The sequence below is a fragment of the Malurus melanocephalus genome, unplaced genomic scaffold (assembly GCF_030028575.1).
Source record: "Malurus melanocephalus ecotype Western Australia unplaced genomic scaffold, MMel_1.1 scaffold_130, whole genome shotgun sequence".
Lineage (NCBI taxonomy): Eukaryota > Metazoa > Chordata > Aves > Passeriformes > Maluridae > Malurus > Malurus melanocephalus.
In genome coordinates this window covers 1,443,130-1,470,450 of record NW_026623362.1, presented here as the reverse complement: position 1 = coordinate 1,470,450, position 27,321 = coordinate 1,443,130, and the positions used below count along the sequence as shown (strand labels likewise).

Below are 27,321 nucleotides of genomic sequence, written 5' to 3'. Positions count from 1 at the left end.
TTACCCAAGTTGAAAAGGGAAAAAATACCAAAGGTTTTAACCATTACTTAGTTTGTGTCCAGTATAAAGACTGATAGCAATTTCTCCTAGTCAAGACATGTATCTATTGAAATAATACTAAAGTAGTGGGGCATCAGCTTAGACAAGTTACGCTCAACACTTCTTAAAATCAAGTAGCAGACCCCTTCAAAATAAACAAATTCTTTAAAAGTAGACTTTGTTTTGAAATAATTAAAAGGAAGTTTATATTGACAACTGGGGACTTTTAAAATTTTTAACAGACTCACTGCAAGGAAACAAGTACATCTATTTCAGTGCTAGACAGATTTAATCCTCACACACGCCTCTTTCAGTCAAGGGCAAAGTAAGTTTCATTACCCAAAGTGAAATCCTTTTTGTAAGTGGTACTTCTGAATTMATTTGCTTGCTTGGGATCTTAAACCTATATGCCCATTTTTAATTTCTGCAATGCAGCCCTTTAAAAAAAAACAGTTATATTAAATAAATGTATTTAATAGTATTCAAACCAAGGAAAAAAAGTATTTTTTTAAACTTAAACTCACAATCAATCTTGTTTTATCAAAACCAGTAGATATCACAAGTGTTCGGCTAGTTTACAGTACCAATATAGTAAAAAATACATGCTAGAAATCATTCCATTAATTTCTGAAGCAAGAAAATACGAATCCAAATTGCTAAAAGAAGCCAAGGAAACTGCAAACAGCTAACCACTTGTTTACTGTCGAATGTTATGGGAAACAATTCAAAATTCGGAGCAGAACAATGTTACCTACGCTACATACAACAAATGCAGTTGCCCAGGAGAAGGTGKTATTTTTATTTCCATTACTTAAGCTCTTGCTTTCAGGTGCCCATAGCTTTGACAAATGTCTACCCTGCAACATTCTGCTCTTCTATTTCCTCCCCATCAGAGACTACAGTGCAAGTGYTAGTTGTTTAAGAATGTGATTTAAAATGAAAAGGGGGTGGAAGARATTTTACCATTTTATGTGCCAAAACACATTACTTCAGCTTTTCACCTGAATAGTTCTGTTTTCCACTGTTTTGGATGAAAAATTCAAACATTTGCCTGCRGGTCCTTTATTCTACAAATGTGCTCCTCTAGTCTCCTGGAAGAATCTTTACATTTGGTGAAGCTATGGCAAAAATTTCAGTTAGCACATGTTCAAGAAAGATTATCTGGAACTGGTAGTTAAATTTGTTAGTAATTCCGTCTTTCATGGGCTTTACAGTTTGAATAGAACTGCCCCAGAGAATTTCTCCYTCCAGGAACTGCAAATTACTGTGGCACAAAGAAACTGAGGGTACAGATACTGTTGGTATCWAACACTTAACACCCATCACATAGGCTCACATATGAGGGAAAAGAAAAAGAAAAGGATAAAATAGAAGCTAAACAATGGAGAACCAGAATGGACAAGGAGCTGGAATGTAACAGAGTAAGAGCTCAAACAGGGTAGATGAATAGTAGCTGGATGTTATGAACCCAAAGAACTAGAAAAGGTAAGAWAACTGGCCCGAGTAGCTGAAGAAAGAGAAACAGAGGAAGGAGAAGAACTGTAAGTTGAAGAAGACAAGGGTAGGTTTTGGGGTGAACAACCACTGCAAAGTTTGGATAGAAACAACTCCTTTCCCCAGAACCTATTTTGTTCACTAATGCATTCTATCGAAAAAAGAAACTGTGAAACACACTGGCCACACATTTCTTATCTTTCTCTTGTGGTCAGTACACCAAGAGGGTGGCAACCCAGCACAATGGATTGCTGTTATCAAATGGCAGAGGCTTGCTTACATACTGAAGGTTTCACTATCACTGACAGCCACAGGYCTGTGGCGAAGAAGAGCTGCTTGTTGCACAAGTTGATAGGGAACTGCCCGAACATGAAGGATAGTCTCTCAGCAAWAGCAAGGAAACATTATCCTAGAAGAACAGACACTACACTCCTGTCTGTATTTTAAATTCTTTGTGCTGGTAGGTAATRTTTAAGCCAAAACTTCTCACCCACAAAACTCCTTCTGCACCAATTTCTGGTCACGTAATCTGTGATTCCGAATGCTTCATCACAGCAGCTAAAGTGATCCAGGCAACTGAAGGCCCATGTACCAATACATCAAGGTTTCATAAGAGGTACTCAGGGAGAAGGGAACACAAAATCCTCTTTTGATCAACCTCTCTTTGGCCCAGGTCTTCATTTTTAAAAATAAGGCTACTGCCACCAATGGATTGCAAGATTATTGCATATTTGTCAAATGTGATTTTAACATGCAAGTAATTAAACTTGCATCAATCCTTTTGAAAATTGCTCTATCAATGGCTGTCCAGAAGAGGAATACATATTGCCTCTAACATCTTCTCCTTAGATAACCTACACATTTCTTCACATCTTTGAATGCCCTCTTCAACAGGGAGTCMGGAAAGAGGATGCAAAAAGTCCACAGTATAGAGAAAGGTTTCACCTCATGGGAACTGCTAAAAGAKTCATTTTTGGAAAAGAGAAGTGCAGTTCTTGAAGACAAGCAACACCCTTCCTGACAGGGGCATGAGGCTGAATGCAGCCCCTTATTAGGTTCTGGAGATTTAGTTACTCAAACTGTGGACAAAATAGAGGTTATCTGGACAAAAACAGTAATACTGTCATTTCAGCTGAGCCGGAGACCATTTTACTGCATCTACTTTCTCATGATGCAAATCCACTTCACTTTTGGTAGGTTCTTCATRGTTGCAATTGCAGTCTACAGCAAAATATTTATGATTAAAGGGCATTTCAAGGACACATACTATTACTGTATCAACATCTTTTCATTTGTGAAAGTGGTGTCCTCTCTATCTCCAACCTAAAATTTGAACAAAATTTCTACACAAGAATACGGTAACATACCACTTGACACTTTGCCTCTTTCAGAAGAGCAGCATTAAAGGTCAGAAAGCTCACTAAGGTAACACTGAAGAGAAAGCAAGCAACAAGAAGCTGGCTCCTCAGTCAGTGCTCACTCTGGCTACTCTTTCACAGCCAATACTTCATACYATGCAGGCAGGAAGTCCAACAAGCCTAAAATAACAATCACTCTTCAAACAACACTTAGATTGGAGGTAAAACCTGTTTRAAATGCAAAAGAGGAGAGGGAAAGGGTGCAGTTTCCTGGACTCCAGATAGGGCTTAAAAAATGTCTTGGGCTTATCAAAACTTGAAAGGCTCCAGTCTGCAAAACTTCTCACCTCTTTCAGCTGATCAGCACTTCCCCACGATGCTGAGCGTTGATGTGATCTCTTTTCTGCTCCCTCTTCGGCCCAACAGCTGGGTGTCTAAAAGGGAAAAAATACACTGTTACTGAATTTTCCCCAGGTAAGGAAAACTTTTGGCACAAATTACTGCTTTAGTCTTTAGGCAATGTCAGATTTACGTGAATAAATTTCAGAACCTGATTWGCAGCACTAATAGCCTCAATAAATAAAAAGCAATATAGAAAACCGAAGTTTTGTAAACTTGCATTTACAAAGGATGAGAACAATGCATATTACTAAAGAAGGAATCAGAGGCCTGACAAAAAACCTTAACTGGCTGCTCCCACCTGTGCTTTGGCATCCGTATTTACATTTCACTCACTGGACACTTTAGAAAACCGCAAGATTAGAAAAATTATGTAATAAACTCAATCCAGAATTCATTCCTCCCACTTGTTTTCCTCAGCCACTGGACCACAGAATCAGTCCCTTCTTGCCATCCCTGACTTGACAGAGAGTTTGATACACCTTTTTTATTATTTTTGGCACCAACGTATATGAACAGCACAGTGACAGGCAGGCCTTTTCCAGCCGTATCTCAAAGACCAAAAGTCTGGGAACTGTCCTTAGATGTAGGAGCTAAAGTTAAACCCCAAAGACTGAGAAACGTGGAAGCCCAAACTCTAAACTACTATGCTTAATCGCCAGAAGGCTATTATGACAATTGAGGTTATCCACCAGAATTCCTGAACAAGAGAGTCATAGGAACAACAGGAACATCTGAAATTCAGAAAGAGTTTGGGATATGAACTATATAAAMCTCAGGGCTATAGGCACATAAATGTCAATCTGTTTATGTTGAGGKTTTTTCCCCCMAAAAAATCCCTACCAGAATTAGCTGAATCTTTCCCAGGAAGTCCACAAGAAATAAAACTATACCACTGAAAACAACAACTATTTGTCAGTCAGGTTTTTAAAGGAGGGGACCACAGCTGATACTTCTAGGGAGACAGAACCCCAGCCCAGAGAACAGATAGGATCTGGGATCCACACCCCTGCGGGACTTGATCTCAKGCGTGGAAACCCTACTCCTCCACAGCTTTCCTCACTCTTGCTCCCTCTATTTAGCATCTAGAAACTTTTGTAGTACCCACGGGGTAACGGAGACTGTTTGTTTGGCTCAGGAAGGAGGCTGAGCATCCCCCTGGAGAGCACCATCAACCCAACACTTGCAGCTCCTCGCTGCCCTGCAAAGGGAGCTGGGAGCAGCCTCCTGGGGCCAGGCCACTCCAGCTAAACCAGGCCAGGCACAGTCCCACCAAGCACAGAATTGTAACTTCAGAGCAGAGGCTGCACCTTCATAGCCACCACACTGCCACAGTATCACCCAGCCTACAGCTCAGCACCCAACTCATCAGTGCCAATATTTCATGTACTCAGTCTCTGTGAGCACAGGCCTACATAACCCTCTTGCATTTTTTGCCAGCCCTACACTGTCCACGTTTTTGGTGAGGCTTTTTCTCTTTTTTTACACCACCAGTAATACTTCAACCAAAGGCCCAGCAAGCTGTGCGGGCGATTAGAAAGCAAAATGGAAAAAATCAGTCCTCAAGTTTTTCCTGCATGTTCCCAGAAAAGAAAAAACAAGTTCTTATATAAAAAGGTAAGAGTTCTGTGTATTTATTGCATTACTGTCCTGTAATACCCCCTTCTGTTTGGGTCTGAGGAAGAAACCAGAAGATAATGTGGTTATGAAAAAAYGAATAAAATCAAATGGGAAAAGTTAAAACAGCTACTTAGAACAAYGTGAAAGACAAGGCAGTCCCTCAGCCAAGCAATCCTTAACTCTCCTGACACAAAGCAGAGCCTCTGACACATGCATGTGCTACCTGYATGTGCATCTGCTTGCTCTGCACTTTAACAGAGCTATGTTCTAAATAATTACTTGGTTTTGCAGATTGGGTACTTGCCATCTCCCTGAAATGTGTGTGAAAGACATTCTGTTGGGTTTAAATGGTTTGGTTTTTGGTTTTTTTTTTTAACATTGAAGTGGCTTGCAGATTTCTATTGAAGTAGAGAAAAGGGGGAACTTTTTCATTTTTTCAAAATCATGGGCTTTCACAATCTGTTACAACTTACTTTCCCATTTAAACTGCTCTTACAGTATTCTACTATATCCCAAGTACAGCTGTAACCATACTCTCATACAAAACAAAAAAAAAAAAGAAAGCAAAGCAAAGGGAATTCTGAGAAGATTTCTCTTCTGAAGAGGTTTTCTGAATACAGCACTAATCCGCAATTTGGGGAACACCAGGCTGAAGCAGAAGCAGGCATTCTGGGGCTTAAATACTTACCTGTAATGCAGAACAGTCTACTAGGGATCACTATAAACTCATATCCTTTACAACTGCATCTTAATAATCTGAAAATATATCAAGAAACTAAAAAGCCAAGGTGACTTTCTCAATAAAGAGAAGTACACTGTTRAAAAACCGAAACAAATATGTAGAACACACAAGCATTATTGTGTTTTTAATAAACACAGATATTGATCCAGATAGCAAGGACAAAAAGCAAACTAAGATCAACCTCTGAAGACCTACATCAACACCACCACTAACTGTTAGGAGGGAGAAATGGGAATCCTTATATTGCAGTGGAAATCAAAATCCAGAAATCAAAAATRATAATCAGAAAACATCCATTCATTTAATACCTAATTTTGTACTTGTTCAAGTATGCTTTGATATTCKCTTCCACTAAAATAGCACCTCCCCTGAGACAAGGACTACACAGGTGCTTTCAGCCCCTGGTCAAATGAGTCAAGACACAGCTCTTCAAAATACACATACACAGTATACGTGGGGGGGCAGGCTATTTGTTATCCCMAATTTTCCCTGCAGTATTAGAGTACAAACACTCTAAGATGTTCCTAGAACAGTACTGCAGTCAGACAATGTTATACTAATGTGCTTTTTAGAGGTGGATTTAAAAAAGAAAATACATTACAAAAATAATGCAACATAAGCAGTTACTAGAATATTATATCAAGATAATCTTCTTCAAACCGTCAAAATGCTGCTTATAATATATTGTAATCCACATTATATGAAGGACAGTTTTGGGTTTGTAACATTAAATCCTTGTATTCAAGCAAAAACATTTAAAAAACAAACAGAAGCATCCCATATGTGTTGCATTCAAACAGAAAATTCCACTTTTCTAAGGTTAGCTTATGTATGCCCATAAGTCTTATCTCACTTCAATGCTGTAGTTTAGATCACAAATAAGATGGGGGGTGTGTAGCACCCACCATCTGTCACATTCCACAAAATTTTTTTTCTCATCTTATTTACAACTTCCACTAAACAGGCTKATCAATGGAAGCCTTCATTTGAAGCTGCAAGTGTACTTCTCAAGTGTCAAACATATGAAAATTAAAAATTAGAGCCAAAACGTAATTCAGAATTGTATTACAAATTTTTTTTCTGAATCACGATAAATAAAACCACAGTTGCTGCACCTCAAGTCAGAGAGAAAGAGCACCTCTCACAGTAGAGAGGTTAGGCACTACCTGTGAAATTGGTAACATTTCAGAGCAGAAAGAAATGTAGAGCATCACAGAAGTATGCACTGAATTTCATGAAGAAGTATTAGTCCTTATTAAGAAACCAAGATTTTAGAGGGAGAACCTTGAAAACATTAAATAATGCATGCTGCACCTACAAAACACGGATCCTTTGTTTTCAAGATGTGAAGGTTTGTGGTYCATTTCAGTTGATACGTGGGATAGGACATGCTCAGAATGCCMTATCTGTTTGCTCTCTTCAGTCTTCATGTAAACCACAATTACCWTTACTCTAACTCACCCAAGCTTGTACACATCAGCACTTTTTCYAACACGTTTGGTAATCCTGCCTTGCTTTTCCACCCATGCCAGGGACATACACCTACATTYTTTCCACTTAGATCAGAATGACTGYATKGCAAACCAACCTACCTAAACCTAAAATAAGACTGAATTACTTTAAATATCTCACATTTATTGCCAGTCCTTCASTCCAATTACTACATCCTGCCTGCATTCTGGAATATCTACAAGTGTCTAGGCTCTATAGGGGAAGCAATATGTTTTTGAAGAAGGTTCACATTCAAAAGAAACCAAACAACAGCACTAGAAGATAAAAACTGATTGGTTTTTCAGATATTTCTAAAGCATTCAAAGACTGTCCAGAAACTTTTCAAAAAGAARTTGTCTAAGGAGTTGGAAGTTAATATAACTACAGATGATGACTCTTAAACATCAGACAGGTTAAGTAAAGTTAGAATGACAAATGCATAGCTCTGTGACACCTATCTTATTCCCTGTCCTTTCTGCTAATGTTCATCATTAAAATATCCCATAAAATCAATGATAACTAATACACAAACAAAAAAGCTGAGCCTCTTTTTTTACGATTGTTAATTTTACAGCAAAAAAATTCTATCCAGAAGAAAACAAAATGTGTCTAATGAGAGCTAACTATGTTAAAGCTTTGACCCACCCATAAGAAAAATATGTTTTGGACAAGCATTCCAGCCTAGTAATTCAGCACTATTAYTTAGATTAGAGAGAAGTAAAAATTCTGAAAGGCATTTTGCAAACTTTCTTCACTTTCACTCGTGCAATACCTAATTGCCATATACAATGAGAAAAACTGGATTCCAATACTGCTGGATATTTCTACGTCATCAACTRGAAATCACTGATAATAAATATGCCTCTTGGCCGTTTGTTAGTTTCTTGGTATGATTTAGATTGGGAAAGACTACAGACAAACTTTAATTGGCAATATTTTTGTTATGATATCAACATCATGTTCCTTTTTAATCTTTCATTTTTAATTTTATAAAACTCTTAAATTACTTAGCTACTGCCAAATAATTTTATTTATCAACTCTGACAATTATCCAAATGTTTCTGAAGACTCCAAGGTTAGGTRCAGCCATTTCAACATTGAGTTATTACTTAGACTACGAAGGGGGCAAATACTTAAATGATGAAGCATAAAGAAGTGGTGTGCAAAACTGCTTCATCAGTGCTCCCAAAATAGACAGAAAAATGGGAAAGAAGTTATACTGAGTTTTAAATGTCCTTAATGAAAAGTTCAGAYTTTACAAAAGGAGAGGGAAGTAGGACAATGGAAGAACTCAGGAAGGGRATCACAAAGTATATCAACACGTGCAACTTCCTATAGTAGGAAGTTTACCTACATTTCTGAAATACTTAAAACACTACTAAATTAAATTGCATACCTCTGATTATCCAAAACATGCCGCTCCTTAAAGATCAGCTAGTTGTATGCACATGCAYACATACACACACAACATATATACAGAACTCTGAGAAATACTGAATTGCATAAATACCACAATGCAGTGTTACAGTATATTTTTCCAAATGCARACATTACCACCTCACTTCTCTTCTGTATTTTCAGTCCAAACACTTCGGGCAAGGAACAGAGACACAGAAATAGAAACCATAGTTCCTATTCTCCAAGATATGACAGAAACTAAACCAAACCAAATTCTGCTCCCTCCCATTATTATGAAGAAACATTTTATTCATGAGCATTATACAGGTCGAAAGAACTTAAGCGGAAACAAGGACTTGGAATAAAATTCATTAAAGGTTCATTTGATCATCATGAAGAAATTTACTCTCTTTTTTTAAAAACAAGAATTCTAAGAAACTTGGAACAGTCATAATCACYGCCGAAACAGCACAACATTTGGATTTCAGATTAATGTTTAATTAGGAACAAAACATACCCTTGAAAGAGAAGTAATTATTCCACCTACAATGYTAAGTTATACTAACAGCATTGTTCACAAATTTAGAAGTTAAACAAGAGATAATTTATTCTCCAATGAGACATGCTCACATGGAAAAATGGTTTATTGATTTTCATTATCTTCTTTTATTTAACTTAATCTGCTCTGCATGCATCCTATCAACAACTTGGAACTCATCCTTAGTTTTTGAAATTACATGYACTTCCAACTACACAGAGCTCAAACAACAAAAACCCAGACACACATCAAAACATAAGACAATGTTTTATGATCATCTACAAGCCTCCCTAGCGAGCATTTTATGTGGGGGAAAAAAAGAAACCCAACAAAAAAAATTCTCAAACTGGAAATCACATGCAAACCAATATGCTTGTTCCATTTTACATACYCATAGTCCCAAGTAGTGACTTGAACACTGATAAATGCTTGAGATGGGCATAATTTGAATAAAAAAAACCAGTTAATGTAATTCCTTGCTAGAAGATATMCACAAATCCAAACAGAGATCTCCCTGCTCCTACCCCTTTGAAATAATACTTCATTTCATAATGACAACAGTATGCCTTCCCTCCCTGTTATATTTGATTATTCTGAAAAGGTAAAACTTCATTTTTTAGTTTCTGAATGAGGCAAAGGAAGGCAGCCAACAGTTCACATAATTTGAACACTTACTTAAGCTCACTAGGAAAGCAATTTAACTGCCCAATACTTGGAGCTCAAATATTTATAGAACAGTTTGTTTATCTTTTCTGTAACTAGTGAAAAGGTTTGTTTGTGAATGTTTAAATATTCSGAATTTTCTATTCATAAGGGTATTTGTAAAGACTGATAGGGATATATATTTTAAGAGAGGAGTTGAGAAATACAATAACTACAAAGCATGCTACTGAAAATCTGCTGAATGGAAATTATGTTTTCAAAACAGAAAAGACTTTAAAGGCATAGTATTGTGAAAGGAAGGCACGTTGAAAACAAATCCAGGATTAAGGGCTTTTTAGGTAGATCTTTCGTGACAGTAAGTATGACCGCTGCCTTTTTGCTAAAACTGTCTGCTTTCAAAATAAGCAGGACATGAAGACAGCATTTTTCATAGGGTCCTCACTAGCTTCTAAAAATTTTCTTGAAACATTTTAATCATCAGTTATTCAAATTCATTAAGTAAGATTTCTGAAACATACAGACCCCTTTTTTCCACTTTTCTAAGCATTCTGCACTTATCTTTTCCCCATCAAAGGGCTTCCTGTGTTGCATGGCACCGTATTTTAGAAATGAACAAACATATATATACATTCTAACTTGTTCTGAGAAGTTCAGTGTTACACAAGAGACTAGAATCATAGAACCTATTTCAAGACCCATGAYAACTACGGATCTGAATCATGGCACAAGAGATAAGGAACTGATTTAACAGCCAAAGCTACATGGCCTGTTAGATTGAAAATATAACTAAAGACAGCTAGTTTCTTCTAGTTTCCAATTTAGTTTGCAAAACAAACTCAGAAGGCTTATTCCAATCCCCAAAAGCACTACTGATAAAACAAGAATGCAGTTTATTTGACAATAACTGGGGGGGTGTTGTGTTAGAATTACGTATTTTTAATCTATTTGACAGTGATCATCTTTGTGGGCAACAAGCTCCAGCACGAGAAAGCAGGCAAGAAAGAGCATTCACCTTTCCAGCCAAAGAGCACTGCAGCAGTTGATTGCCCCAGCAGCCTACCTGCCAGAGGTTCCTACCAAGGACTGAGCCCTGAAGAGAATCCAAGGATATCACAAGAGCATAGGCCATCAATAATCTCAGTAGCCTTCCCTCACCCCCACGCACACACACATAAATACACTTTTTGAGACCAACAGATTTATTACTATGACGTAGGAAAATCTTTAGTTTGCCAGCCACTGCTACATAGACTCTTTTTCTTAAATAACACTCYGCACAATTTTGCATATAGCAGCTTCAAAATAACCCAGATACAAGGCTGAGATTGATATCTGCTTATTCAGCCTCAACAGATCTGCCCACATAGAGAAAATTGTTTYTAACAACTGTTTTCTAAAGGCATAAAAATATTATCGTTGCATACCATGTTACTGCATTAGCACCTATTAAAAAAAAACTACTGTAACCTATTTTAGGGTTTCATATTTATAATAATAAGTGAACCCACATTTCTTCAGAATTAAACTGTGTAGACATCAATCACACGACACATCTCTGTTGTCTTGTTTTACAGCTTTTACCTGAGTAGATTTATCTTTCATACATGAAGGGTAGTGTACATGGGGATCACGTGGCCACTGTCCTGTGAGGTAAGGTCCTGTTATTGTGTCCAAAGAAGAAGTTCGCCTTATGGTACCAGAAGTTCTGATTTGCTGGGATTTTGGCCTGTCCACTGTAGAAAACCAGAACAAAACCAACAAAAAAGTCAGGCTAAATTTGATGTGAAATGTTAAAAGCTAGCTATGACACACAATGGCAAGAACATATCAGAAACCTTTGTCTAAATGCCAAGCTGAAAAKAACRCCATCACATCAAAGCAAATAACATCAGACAAAGGAGAAAAACAAAKAGAAAAGGGAAATTTAACAGTTACAAAAASCCCAGCACTTAAGGTGTTCATATCWGCAAAGAACTGTGCTACTTATGCTATGTATTTTCATCAGCAAAAAACATCAAGCAAATTTAAATACAGTGATGATGCAACTCAGGGAAGCCAGGCACACAAAAATAGAAAATATGACGTAATGCAGCACTTTCTAAGTCAGCTTGCTTAGCTTTCTAAATACGAAAATACAAATCATGACAAAAATTATGATTGTTAAGATACATATCCAATTTATTCTCTTTTCCATATTATTTCATAATTTAAATACATTCCATATTATTTACAAGATCCCACTACAGGTCTTAGCAAGCTGAGAGTGTGACTGTGTCTTTCCCTCTGACAGAGCTCAGGTCAGAGCAGCTGCCTTGTTTGTTTTCACTCATCATTGTGCCTGCAGTCCTCGACTCCTCCCTGTACTTCTCTCCCCATACACCCAGATCATGGAACACTTTTTTTTTTGCATTGCATTTGGAGAGCAAAGTGCAGGGTGATTCACAAGATTGATGTGGGAAAGAACAGAGTTTTACAGCATGCTCTCTCTGGGTYGTCTTGCTTTGTCCTTTAGGCAAAATTACTTTGTATACTCATTTTCTAGGCTTCACATCAGCCAGCCTAAGCCCTACACTGCAGCTCCTGTCTGTTTGCTCGCCCCTATTAAAAGAAATTCAGAAGTTAAATAACCCCCATGTTAGTCACATGCTATGCACTGACGTGACCCACCAAAAGCCTACTCACTGCTCAGAATGTGAGAGCAAACCTGCTGGCACACTTCTGAGTCCAAACATGGCCACTGGCCTTCATAAGMATTTTCTATTTGTATATCACGTAGAATTGATGGATCTCAAAAGGCAGAGTCCATCATCAGTGTGACATATAGCATTCAGTATAATTAGGGTATAGCTTGCACTAATAGAGAAYGGTTATAGTATGATATATGAACATGATAATGTTAAAGCAGACCCTTTTAGACAAACACAGACCTGTTGAAACACTGCTTTACCTACTCATATTAGGTGAAGATGTAAGTAATGCTGTGCATTGGACATAATATATCATGYCACCTTTTATACYAWAATTGTTTTGACTGCCTTATCTATAAGACAAACCCCTACCATTTMAAACATATCTATCCTTATAGAATTCCAACTGTGGCAAATTTGCATTTTAAGAAAGATCCTTGAACTATTCAGAGTAAAGAATCCTTTGAGATGGCATGCCCAGATGTGTCAATCCACCTGGCAAAGTAMTTCACTGAGATTAACATAAAGAAAACTAAAGTGCATCTCCCCCGAAGTCAAACACATGGTTCTCCCAATTACAGCAGAGTTGGCACAAYGTAATGGGCAGAAACAACCAGGACAGTCAGAACAGCAGCAGCACTGTGATCTGTTCAATAACAWTTTCAGCTCCTCATCTTTTATCATCTATTGTTAAATCATAAAATTAAGAGGGGATCCGTAAGCATGACATTTGAAGGAACTTTTGCAAATTAGCATTTGACGAAGTGTCTCATACAGTAATGTAGTCAGAGATGATGGGATGCCCTGGAGAGCACCACTGTTCTGTACCCAACAGTGGCACATCAGATCAGGTTAAATTGCTTGCTAAATATTAGATCTGCTCTCAGGGTTTATTTCTTAATCTTGCTTTTCTCACCTTATCATAGAGGCTGGCTTCCCAGTACTCAAGGGAGCTACTACATAACRCTTCTCCCCAAACTTTCACTATCAATGGAATGTTGATGCTACTATCACAAATATCCTTCTCCAGCCCAAATCATTTTCTCTAGTCRGAAACCTCACGCTCCAGTTTTCTCAGAGAATCGAAATAGCTAAAGCACTTCAACACCTACTGAAGATACCCAACAGACTTAAGCATTCAGAAAGGCTTCAACAAGTATAAAGAAACCACTAAAATTACAGACTGATTTTATCCAAGTTTCAGACTAAAACTCATCTTAAGAGTTGGACTTGATGATCCTTGTAAGTCCCTTCCAACTCAATACTCTGTGAATCTGTATTATTTAAAATATGCCACAAGTTTTAATGGCATGTATTTAGGACAATTTGCTACACAATTCTGGTTACTAATGTTACATAAAATGACACAAGGGTCCACCTGAATACACAGCAGGCAAAATTCAGCATGATCCTACCTCCCAGCAGGAATCAACTAAAATAAACTGCATGAAATCATGATTYTGCATGCTGCATTGGGAGCAAAGAGAATTCTAGTTATATCACCTAGACTGACTGAAAAAAGGTTTCCATTTCTCTGACAGCAAAATGTAATTCAGTAAGAGACTAACACGACAGCTCTTTTGAAAAGGACATGGGGCTCAAATAAAACCATCTGCTACAGCTCTAAAATGAAGAGCTTGCCTTCCCATCTATGATAGAGGCAGCTAACCTGCATATAAGCTGAAAGGCATGTTTGCAGTCCATTTTTAGCTTAAATAAAGCTTTGTGCCACATGTGCCATGAGGAAAATCACCTGCAGCATAAGAGCAAGACTGACAGCTAGCATTGGTAGCATTAAGAAAACTGCTTCAGCTCAATCCACCAGAGCTCATGTGTCACCATCTTTTCTTCCCATGTTTATTTAAACAGTTAGCAAATGTAGTTCAAATTTGGCCAAAGCTTTTCCACTCACATACTTGCATAGATATAACCAATTTTAAAAGCCTAAAATTATCCTAAGAACGCTTCAGATGACACAGACTCTTCTCAAACTRAGTGAAAAACATTAAATAAAAACAAAATTCATTCTTCTCCATAACTAGGAGTATTAGTACTGTCATCTCACTATAGATGTCAGYTAATTGTGACACTGTCCTGCAAAAYSGTTAGRCAACATTCTTGCAGTAATTTCTTAATTTATGTTTTCAAAAATTCTTAACTTAAACTACTAATGTGAGACACCRTGAAATATCAGTACTAAATTCCACAATAAATTTTAATGAGATGTTGTTTCTCTTCAGTTTAGTTGYTAGCACCCTGCACAACCTTCTGGTTACAAGCTACTAGTGAAATGAGTCTCAAGCTAAGGATTCATCCATTCCTGAAGAATTTCAGATTTTACCTAGGAAATGAATACTCCAAAAGAATTTTCTTTAAAAGTACTCTTGGAAAGACTCACTATGAGGGACATCCTARTCTGCTTAAGACTTTTTAAGAGCCACAAAGTCAGAGTTCAAAYAGTCTGGCTCAAAGGATATTCAGAGACTGGTTATAGCACCATAAAATAGTACCAGATATTTTTACAACATTCCTACCAGATATGACAACAAATTTACAATGATCTACAAACCAAATGAGATGCCTGTGTAAATGCTTTTTAAATAATGAATTATGTGGGAATGCAGTCTAGGAAGCCAAAAACTAGAAATGAAAAGCTGAATACTAAGGAATGGTGACCCACAGTGACCCACAAGAATGATGGCCTGACATCACTTAGGTCACATTTCCCACAGCAGATACTGACCATTGTCCTATACCTCTGGTTAAAAGTCCCCTCTCCTGTTACATTTCGTACAAGCATGAAAAAGGGATACCTTTGCTCTTGCCTACTTTGGACAGTGATTCCCTGAGCACCACCAAAGTAGACTTCTGAATTCAAAAGAACACTATCCCTGAAAAGTCTGGTCAAGGGAGGCTTTTTCACTTTCTTGTTTGTTTTTTAAGTGAGTATATAGTGACACTGTACTAATATTTGAATGTATATCTGATTGGTCTTTTCTGCTCTGATTATACAGGTAGATGGTCAAACTGGTGYGTGTTTAATTTGAAGAACTTGTCTCTATGACTTTGCCAAGAAAAAAACTGAAAAATGGAGATTTAGAGGCCACTCTAAAAAAAAAAATTCAATCTTCATTCTCAAGAAGGCTTTTCTCTTGTAATTGGAGCCAAAAYCTCTCATGAAAAAGATTAACAAGGGATTTGGGGTCCCCTGAAGTTTTATTCCAGAAGAGTAAAGAGATCTATTGGCTCAAAAGACATTTCCCAGTTGCCAGTGACTGACGGACTTGTTTCTGACCCAATCTCCTAACTGSCTGCATGACTGCATTAACAGTTCAGAGTGGTGCACAGCAACAAAGAGCATGCTGTTTGCCATGTACTGTTCATACAAAATAACAAAAAATAGGATTTTAAATAGCATCTTAAAAAAAAACCACCACACCCTTGTATGTAATTGAAAGGAAAAAAATGTGAAGTTACTGCACTCTTCCTTCATAATTTCAAATTAAATAGCTTAATCTCTTTAATAGCTTAAAACAAAGCAAAAATACTAGCTTTTCCAAACATTTAAGASGCAGTGTTGCATTTTGCTACCAAAATTGTAATTCTAAGAGAATATAAGAAGAGACAGTCTTTTTAAGTTACCTTCTGATACATCTCTAAAGTACTTTATATCCAGCTCCTTAAAACGTCTGTCTTCATTATGTGCACCACACTGGTTTTGGTTCAGTTGTATCAACTTCAGAAATTATTCCCCAGTTTTTATCTTTAGAAATCAAGAGAGAATRACTAAAAAATGAAGAGGGAAGACATTCTGAAGTTACTATTCTAAAGAGATTGACTCAATCCACTCTAATTTCCTCTCATTATCCTAACTGAAGAAAAAAATAAAAGGCAGCATAGAATAGCACCATAGTCTAACCAAGGCTCCAACAACCAAAACTGAACAAACACAACGCAGGCTACWTCATGAGAGCAAAGATCTTTTCAGAGATCCAATCCATGAACAATGTGCTTTCCACACCCAAAATTCTTCAGGGAGAAAAAAAAAATAATAAACAGAGGAGCCAGTCTTCCACACAGATAATTTTACAGTCTGGTAGTCAGGGCAGATTTGGTTTTGTACCTGACAAGGCTTATGAGAATTCAAACTGAACTGCAAGAAACAGAAGTTTATCAAGACAGGAGGTATCCTATACTGGATAACAACATAAAAAAAAAAACCAAAATAGCTTGTCTTCAACCAAAGGACACCAAAGGAAAATTGTACACACTGACCCACAGTATGAGATTTAGGAATCAACTGTATCGAGTTATCTTTTATAGCTATGACTAAGTCATCTCGAAAAAGAAGAGGTCTTCTGATTAGTCACTGAATCCAACCCATAGGCTAAGGCACTTGCTTCCATCAAAGAGGTTTCACCCACAATTCTTCAAGGATGTACAGCTCTGCTCACCTAACTACATAGGAAGGCACACTGTCTAGCCCTAGTATGGCAACCAGAGAAGGCAGAACACATGGATGAACTTGTAAGCATACCTCACTGGACCTGCAATTGACTCAAAATCCTGGTTGTTTATGCAYGTATATTGAAGCAAAGTCTCCACCTCATGTCTCTTACTTCCCCCACCCACAGGTCAAGTAGAATGTGACTAAGAGTATCTTTCAGATTTTGTTCACAGCAAAACTCCTCTGTTTAAAATCAACATTATCCTTAGAGATCAAACACAGAAAGAACGCTCTAATCTCCATAAGAAAAGTAAACAAACCATATGGCAGAAAGTTTCAGCCTGCTAAATTATTCGTCTAATGATTACTGCTGGCATGTATAGGACCTCTAGCACTTTGTGTCACAAAAGCCTGCTTTGTTCAACAGATGTAACCTACACACTTGCACTCTTCTAACAGGATGCCATATAGGTAAATTAGGTTCATTCCAAAGCTTTCAGATTTTTACATATTTCACATTTTTAGAACGTATTTTTCTTCATAAGGTTACTAGTTCTAATTTAAATACTACACAAATACTTTATTAAAAGATACTGAGTTCAGGTATCTAAAAAAYGTTTCTACCATAAAGTTAAAACAAATTTGATGGAAGCTCAGAAGCTCAGTATTTGCAAAAAGCACACTGAAACCACCATCCATTAACTGCTGGGCCCTTCAGCAGAAACAGAGAATTTCCCTCCTTTGAGTTCATTAATTTAGATCTGATGAATCATCTATTCTATGTATCCAACACTGAGAACTAAGCTGGGAATCAAGAGCAGCACTAAAGCTTGGGGTGTTATTTTTATTTCCAGTATATTAATAATTAAAATATTGAAGGTCATTATAARCACATACAGTTGATTCAGTAAGTGAAGAAACTACCACCTTTTTCAAATAAACCTGAGGTCTCTGAATGGATTTTTTTGCTGTTGTTGTTATAACGACAATATGTAAAATTTAACAAGAAGTAGAAAGTGAGGGATTTGCAAAACTTTAATCTAATTCTTTCCATCAMAGTGCAGCTGGAAATTACAATGAATAAAACCAATCAATCACAAGGCACAACTCACCATTTTCATAATCAAAATACATAAAGAACCGTAATCAATGCAGAGGCTATACAATGCCATCATAACTATCACCAATTATCACAGACAGAAAGCATTCTCCTAGCTACAGCAAATTATACTAAACAAGAATAACACATTTTTCTGAAAAAACTGGAAAAATAGCAATGTATAAAACCTGATCAAAATTGACTGCCTAAATGGGAGTGCTCAACTCTGATGATTAAAAATTATCTTTTCATTATCAGTTAAGACACGGAAACAAAGGACTGGAAACAACTTCCTAAATTTGGAGCCCACTTGTCAGTGATAGCTGCAAAAACACATAATCACCTCAAAACAGAGCACAAACTCACTCTTCACAGCACCTATTTTGATCTCACAATTCCTATTGGAAAAATGACCCAGGAAAATGTTTTTCCTCATGGTTTCAGATCTTTTCACAGTTTAATCTATAAATATTTGCACTGTCAAACCAACTCACCCACTCATTCACTTCCTTGCTCACCTAGATTCTGACAAAGCAACCGTATTTTTATTCAGGGGTTATTTTTTTTAGCATGACACAGTTAAACTCCTAAACTGGGAGTCCTTCTCTGAGTCAGCTGCAGTCTGACTTCACCTTTCTCRAACTGTGGAGCACTAAAATGGTGCACAGTACCCAATATAATGCCTCAGCAGCCCCTGTGCGGCCAGCAGCCCTTAACACACCAGACTTGTGCCCAGTACTTTTTCAGCCACTTCATGCTGGCAATTTAGAGATCTCACCATCACCCAACTCCACCTTCCAGAATTTTCAAATTAGATGCCCTTCCTCTGAGGAAAAGATACTCTGCTCAAGTATAACCTCACATATATAAACTTCCCCWTTTTACCTTTAAGTCTCATTTTTTAAACTTATTATTTCAATTCCCATGGTTCTTAAACTGCTTGCACAATATTCCTGCATACTAATTAAACCTCTCAATATTCATCAACAGTTTAATCACCCTAATTTCAAAATTTGCCTAAACAGATAAGATCTACTTCCCATCTAGAAAATCAYTCTTATCAAAACCACCAGGTTAGCATGACACCATTTGGAAAGCTCATTTTGCACTTCAACATTTCTCCMTGGTTTCCACCATCCCTTCAAATTTCCCCTGAAGTTTCACCAATCGTTTTCTATACTTTAGAACTGGACACATTTCTCACATTTTTAAAACATCAGCTTTCTATGTGCTGTTCTCAGGTACACGTATTCTCAAATGGTGTCACTCCTACTAACAAGACTGCCTCAGAAATTTTAAGGTGTCAACTTCTGAGTAGGCTTTTCTAGAATATTGCAATGGAGATCTCTGAATTGACTTTTTTGAAATATGCAATCTGTATTTATCACAGTCTTGGTAATTCCCAATTKCAAATTATCCTTGTCCCTTACAATTTTGGGGATTTTTATCTTTCTGGGTTAAAAATCACTGTCCAGTGATTTCTTAAGACTTTGGTCTGGTGAGCACAAAGCATTGAATAAGTATCTATGCTTTTTCCTCTTAGATTGTAGCTACCATTCCTTGGAGCTGTCTTTGAAACCATACATGCTAGCTAATCAGTCTCATATCTTTTTTTTCTTGGAACCAAATGGTTACAACTACCTTTCCCTCATTTKTCARTCTGCATGATTCTAATATCTGTGTTAAGTCCAAGCCTGTTCATGTTGTAACAATTCCCAGCTAAGGTTCACCTTTTGATTTGTAACATGACATTCTTTCCTCAGTTCTTCCTGCTGTCTCTTGCAGGCTCTCTCCTTATTCCTAGTAGCCTTTTCGAGGTAAGTGTCCATGCAATCAGATCACATCCTTAAACTTTTCTGAGGCCTGAGCGACTCCAGTAGTATTAACATTTTTCATGAAAACAGATTCTCTTTGTAGGCAGAGCAACCCTGTTTTAGRCAAATTTTCAAACTACTTCCAAGATCCAAAACTTTATTCTAGATTTATGAATTTTAAACATACGTCTAAGTAGGATTTCCTTCTTTTGCTGGATGGGCATGCAAATTTGCAAAGGCTAGATGTAATTTGAACAAAGGCTAGAKCTAACATTTATTTTATGTACAATGTCAGCACACCCATTTCTTCAGCTTCTCCCAAATTTTGAGTTGTTACAGTTGATAATTCCTATCTTCAGTGTGGCCAGTCTAAGTTTCTACTGTAAATCTTGCAACCAAAAGATCTCCCYGCATCCTTCAACTTCATATTAAAGGCTATACACATCACTAAACAAAATCATGAGACTCCAATCATCTGAATGGCCTAGCTCCTTCTTTGGAAGAAATTAATGTAGATCTATACAAAAGTTCTACAGTATATTTTAAATAAATGAACTGCACACTTTGCTAAATAACTTGTTTTGAAAGAATGAGTCTCTCTTTCTACAGCAATGTACAAAGATAATTTGGATCTTCCATGTGGACAATATTCTACATTTAGTATGTATCTCCAGTCACTTCCTTGTATGGACATTTCTCAAATACACATTACTTTTAAACATGTAGAAGTTAATTACATTTTTGCCCCTGAGACATTTTCTCTTCCAGATCAGGACTTTTCCTTGTTCCCTCTGAAAAGAACAGCAAGTAATTCGAATGTATATTATGGTTTCTTTGTGGGTGCAGGAAACATTGCAAAGATGATTATTCCAGGCAGGGTATCAGGTATAACAAAGGAGCCACTGAAGATGAAATACYACAGGAATCAGAGTATGAGAGAAAGGAAGTCTAAGGGTATTCCACTATCAATTGCCACAATTAAACAAACACAGCTATCAGTTAAGAATGAAGATTTTAAGACCYTGAACAGAATTTTACTTCTGTGRAGACAGCTTCTCCTTTAAYCTGGCAGCTTCCCAACTACTGTGTAAACCTAAGTCTCATTCTGCATTCTTCAGCAGTTAGTTGATATTTTTAGAGTCACACTGGTCAAAGTCTGTTCCGGGACACTGAGTGTAAATCTGGGTTTAACTTTCAGTGRGCAACTCCACTCTTCATTGCTTTGAAAAGCAGAAAGTTATCACAWATAACAAAGATTTAGAATCATATATGCTGAACATGGAGATGTAATACTTAACTCGGAGTCAATACTGCAAAGCCACCTGGTTTTCATAATGAACTTTCCAGGGATCCAAACTCCACAAAGACCCACTAGCTGACACTCAGCACTGAATCTTACTCCATGTGTGAGAACTGCATTCACCAAASCTTTCTAGAGCACAGAGAGCACCACTATGACACTTACTAAAATCACCAACATCTTCTACTACTACTGGGCTAGTGAGCTCTGCTGTGATGTGCAGAAGGGGTGGTACTGAGATCACATTAAATACCTACAGAAACTCACACTTCTTGCAGAGCTGACTCCACCATGCTGTGTCTCTGTGGCCTAAGTTATGGGAACGCGGTGCAAAATTTTCAAGGTTTATCCAGCAACATTTCTGATGCAGCATGAGTGAGTACAGCACTTCATCTAAGAAAAGCAATAGCACTGTTATCCCTGAGAGCTACATGTTYACAAACCTGGGCATTTATATCTGCACTTAGGCAATCTGCTCCCTAATTGCCGACTGCATGACATAATTTAAAGTGGGGTTTGTATTTACAGGGTAACTTCTGCAGACTACATTAATTGAATTAGCTAGTAATTGAACACTGAATAATCAGAACTTGTTTTCTGGTAAGAACACATTGTCTCCAAATGACAGCTTGGTCTCCAAATGCTGACAAAGGCTGACAAATTAYTAGTTTTGAGGTTATTTTCTAACCATGAAGACTTTTAAAAAAATTAGATACCCTGGTAATCCAGCTAGCCAACCTTTTCTAATTATTTCCTTCAGAACTCCAGAATAGGCACYATACACCAAAACACCTGAGATTAAAACACCCATAATATAACAATACCCATAAAATGGCAATATTKCCATACATTTAACCAACCCACGACTGAGTAATTACCGTTACAGAAAACATTTTAAAAAGACAGATTTATACTTACTATATAGTATTAATTTAACTACAGAAATTAGTTTCAAATTCAAGCATGAACACTAGTGATCGTGCAATGAGCAGTCAGTCAGAAATACGTGTTAATTCCTGAAATTCAGAAGCGTGTCTACAACATTGCTTAATGCCAATGCCCGGTGGTAAGAGCATAGGAAACGAAGCTGAGGCTAGCCTTCTTCAAATACGTGACTTGCACTGTTCAAGGAATGAGACACCTAAATTATTACACTTGTTTAGGGTATCTCACAGCAGACTGAGAAGAAAATATTCTACAGAAGATTTTAGATTATTCAAAAACCRTGACAGAACTATCATACTGCTCTTATGAGCAAAACACAAGGCACTTTCTTCCTAAAGAGGAAACAATGTGCAAATTGGGTAAATCTAGTTTCAAGTTGTGCAAAACAAATGGCATGTAAGAACCAGTGCTGTTTAATCACTCATTTGTATTTGATTCCYAGAACAATATCCATTGCAAATAGCTACTCCTCACTTTAACACTAGCAACAGCGAAAGTTAAGCCAACACCATTATCAGTGGCATCCTTTATCATTAGGGCATATGTAACACTAAATAAGGAGGTCTAACCAATACAGTACTTTGCATTAAGGTTTCAAAACTCAATCTTGTAACATTTTACGACCTACTGGGAAGTATATACGATCTCCAAAGCAACAAGATCTAAAATGGACCACTAATTAAGGGATTTACTACTACAAAAAATGAAAACTTTCCATCAAAACTATCTTCACTGACCTAAACATCACCRGACAATCCAAGGGGGCCATGTAACACAGCAGCTCTGGTCGTTAAGTCCAGACTCACACAGCTGGGACAGCAGGAAAGAATTCCTGAGAATGCATGATTTTCAGGTTCAACCATGGATGAGGCATTCCATGGATGCAATCTCAGCTTCAGAAAAGTAAGAACTGGAGAGCCTGACTCGCCATTCCAAAGGTTGCTATTACACAATGATGTATCACGATACTCCATGTGGCATCCATGCTGCAGAAGTCTCTGATCCCTTTCAGCACCCATCAGCTATTTTCACACTTTAGCATTTAATTCCCAATTCAAAACTAGTTTTAATTCAAATGGTAATGTGAACTTCAGAGTCAAATCAGATGGGAAAAAGTAAAGAATAACTGAAGGACAATCTAATTTGAGCAAGTAAAGACACATTCAAAATYATTACTCACAATTAGATTATTAAGTACGAACACCCATTTCCTTCACCCTTCTCTCCAATGCTCTTCATTTTGCAATTACCCAAACCTTTAAAATGGTATCATAAAGGAAAAGCAGATAATCTCAGGCTGACAAGCTGCTGTGGTGTATCTCTCCTAATGATGAGATGTAAATAATAYTTTACTTGCCTGAAAATGCCTAAAGCCATTGTTTAAGCACTACAGATTTACATGGGAGGCAGCACTGAAAGACTAACATAAATATGCATTTAAATACCAACACTAAAGCAAGATTATGATCATTAACAGTTAAATTATTGAGCAAAATTTTCCATGTTTGTATCTTTAATATAGGGTCATTTTTTAATCGATAAAAGATACTTATTAAAAAACACTAGTTGATGTTTAAACCCTACTATTTTAACAATTTTTCCTCAATACATGTAAAGTCAATGAAGAACTACCTATTTTGTCAAGTGCTATCAACACTTTACTGAAGTAATTACCAACTGATTTAAAGAGGAACTTTCATTTTACATTGCAGGTTAAAAAAATACCTTCTTCAGATGAAGACAATTAATCAACTGCTCCATGAAAAATGTTTTTCAGATATTCACTTAAACTGAAACACTGAGAAGCATATACTCTATTTCCAGTATGTTTTGCATAGTTACAGCTACTGCTTTCAAGCCTAGACTGAACTGAAACTTCAGCATCTCTTTTTTTTCTCATGATATAGAATAGTAGCACAAAATCCATTTTAAAAATGACTGGCTTTCCACTGTGAAATTTTGCAATACAGCAGTTTAGACTTGGTGAACACTGACTTTTTTTGTAAGATTCTAAGACAGACTCCCTTGATCTACCGTCCCTGCATTTTAAAATACCTTTTAAGAACCACCATTCACCCCACCACYGTGGGACAGAAAACAAGAAAACACAGGAACCGTGAATTTTAGAAACCAAATTTCAGTATTTACCACTGTTTTACTAGGCACAGATGTTGGTAAGTAAACTTCAGTTGGCCATATGTAACATACAAATACTTGCTTGCAYCCAAAGAATGAGAATTAAAGGTCAAGTAGTGATTTAAAACAGGTATATGTATATACTTATTGTTTGKTTTTTTTTCTATGAGGTAGGGAGGCTCCTTCTTCATAACGAATGCCTTTAAACAGTGCTATTCAAGTTTAGTGGAGAAAATATCKTCCTATTTTTCTTTCCTGCAGTGTAACACCTGCAAGAAGCTCAGTGAGTTTGTTTTATAAAGCGTATTTATTACAGACATCTAGTAACACCATTCTCATTTACAGTCATGTTAAAACATGTAACTAAAAAGCCTCTGAGTTCAGGACAACTGGATCAAATTTAGCCAGGGTCTTTTATTTCATCATATTATATTCCAATCAAAGTTATTTTGGGAAGAGAGAGGGACAAAGCTGGAGCAAAACTGTTTTGGCCATACAATTATGGGAATACTGCTATTATTCAGGATCAGGAAATAGGAAGCGTCACAAAAATTRCTTCCTTACCTACATTTGTTAGAAATAAAAGAAAGATCTTCTTGATCTCTGGTATAAATGCTTATGATGCCAAAATATTGGATGGCTTGAATCCAGGATATTAAAATAGTTCTGCCTTTTGAAGTCCAAATTTTTGGCTGTTTTTTTAATATTGATATCACTTACAAGTCTAGGGATCAACAATATTGTTTGACTCCACTCCTCACTCCACCAGCCTAAAACCATATATATACTTCTTACACAGAACTGGGTTATGCAGTTGTTTTGCATCTTTTGTAATTCCTTTCTCTCACTAATGTTGGCAACGCTTCTGGAGTTATTTTGGGAAGTAAAAGACACGGGGAACCTTTAACAGCCAAACTTATTGCAGTATTTTTCATACATCCTTAAAACTAACATTTGTCCTTAACATTTTATATGGAAAAAAGTTTGTGCTATAAAATGTCTAAGTGAAAGTTAGAAAAATAMGAAGGGTAATATTACAGTACTACCTGAATTAACAGTAAACAAATCAAAGCATTTGTTGAGTTTGAATCATACAGAAGTTATTTATATCCTCCTTGTGTACAAAATATTCACATATCATGAAAAGAAGAAACTAAACAGGAAACCCACTCTCATATTTATACAAGCTACTTTACATAACAGACACGTCAGATTTTATCCAGGTAAGGCAAAAAAGAAAACAACTTGCTTTTTCCTTTAAAAGATGTGTCCGGAAGCAAGCAGTAAGTTTTATTTGACATGTCCAAGGGCTTGCTTTTTTTGATTATTACCGGAACATCCTTTGTCATAAACCACGCAGCTTCAGATTCTGTTGACATTACTTTTATGCACTCAGAGATCTAGCAGATATATTCCCTCTAAGAAAACCATGTGTTGTTACACTCAACCAGATGCTTTTTCCACTTCCAGCTCTCCAAAACATGAACACACACAATAAAAAGTATGTACTAGTAAAGAATAAACACATTTAAAGGAAGAGGAAAGGTGCAGACTTGCACACTGCAGATTTATCCTATGGTATTAGGTTTTACCCCTCTTTTTTCCCTTTTTTTAGCAAATAAATATATATATATATATATATATATATTTAAAAAAATATATATAACATTCGCAATTTCTCACCCATTCAGTAACAATACTAACCAAATACTGCTACTGGCATTGATGGTTTCCTAACAACTAAAAATCCCCAAATTTGCTTAAAAGAAAGCATCATCATATTATTTAAAGTTTCAATCTTAAAAACACAGGGTATTGCTGCAGAAGAYAAACATCTACAGTGCACTAGAAAGGAGGAGCAGAAAACAAGATGATGGGAGAAAAAAAACAGACCATGCTGCTTTCATTCATGTAGTAGTGATGTCAGTGCCTGCAATGGTAGTTGCTCTGACCTGTAGAGGCTCAAAGCTGGAGTGTTAAATCTCCTTTATAAAAGAACCTCTGGCAAATAACTAAAATATCCACACAAAATGGCTTAGTAGGATAGCCAGTTCAAGGAATCTGTGTTGAAAAAGACTGAAAGGAGGTGGGGAAGGGGCAGGTATCTTAAGAGAATAACATCTATCCATCAGAATCATAGGCAGTCTCCAGAACGAGCAYACTCGTGAAACAATCCAAGTCACACTGCAGAGCCAAAGACAAACACATCTCCTGMACTGGTGAGAAAAACAACAGGATTAAACCTAGAGCCTAAGCTCACATATTACAGCAGTGGGAAATGGCTTTGAAAAACTGACAAAAAAACTTAATCAAGCCACTTCCCCAAGACTTGCACACTGATAACAACTATAAATAGCTGAAGCAGCATTGTTTAACAAGCCACAGCAAGATGGTCCATGTCTGAAAATGGAACGTTTGAATTTTTTTTCAAGTCCTCCACTATTACTGCAGTAGTCTGCCAGTCCAACAATCAATTTTCTATATACTGGCTATTACCATATAGACTACAAACATGTTTTTAGTGTCCACACATCACTTACTGAAACGCTGAGAATGAGCAGGGAAACAAAGACAAAATACTGCCCCATGGCATGGAACTATATTCCAAATTGTGTATAAACAGCTCTAGGCTGGGGGGAGCTGGGAGGGGGGCAGGCAAAGGGGAGGCTTGGTAACCTTTTTTTCATTTGCAAGATTGAAGAAATAGAGTATCTTATTACTCTYGCCCGCTAGAAAATGGTGCCTGTATTTCGGTAAAATAAAGCTGTTGACGTGTGCAATTGTGGTCATTATTAGGGCGATCACGTTGTTTTCATTCATTCATTCAGGATTTGCTAGAGGATGTCAGCTTCTGCAGCAGCAGCTGGCTTGACCTGGAGGAGGGGGAACGAATTCTTTGCAGTGCATACAGATTACAGGGTGCATTTCTTGACGGACCGTTTATGATTTTATACATTGCACTCATTAAACCAAATCAAGCTCTGTGTGCTGCTGACGCGGTTCACCAGGAGGCAAGCTCAAACAAGTTTAATGACAGAAAAGTCATTCAGTACTAATTTATAGTCTGATTTATTAAGGCTAAAATAGCCCACAGATGAAGACTGAAACCACTTTCTAAAATTGAAATTTCCCCTCCAACATTAATGAAGTA

The 27,321-nt window shown here is 37.0% G+C and overlaps 1 protein-coding gene across 4 annotated transcripts in view; it reads right to left on the bottom strand.

Moving 5' to 3' along the window:
- The window catches only part of GLCCI1 (glucocorticoid induced 1), a 52,704-nt gene that overhangs the window by 22,565 nt on the left and 2,818 nt on the right, over positions 1 to 27,321 (bottom strand). For all 4 annotated transcript variants that reach the window (XM_057370689.1, XM_057370688.1, XM_057370690.1 and 1 more), the window contains exons 2-3: positions 11,324 to 11,475; positions 3,239 to 3,325 (exon numbers count right to left, since the gene is read on the bottom strand). In XM_057370689.1, the coding sequence (XP_057226672.1) occupies positions 3,239 to 3,325; positions 11,324 to 11,475 (239 nt within the window). The remainder of the gene's footprint in view (positions 1 to 3,238; positions 3,326 to 11,323; positions 11,476 to 27,321) is intronic.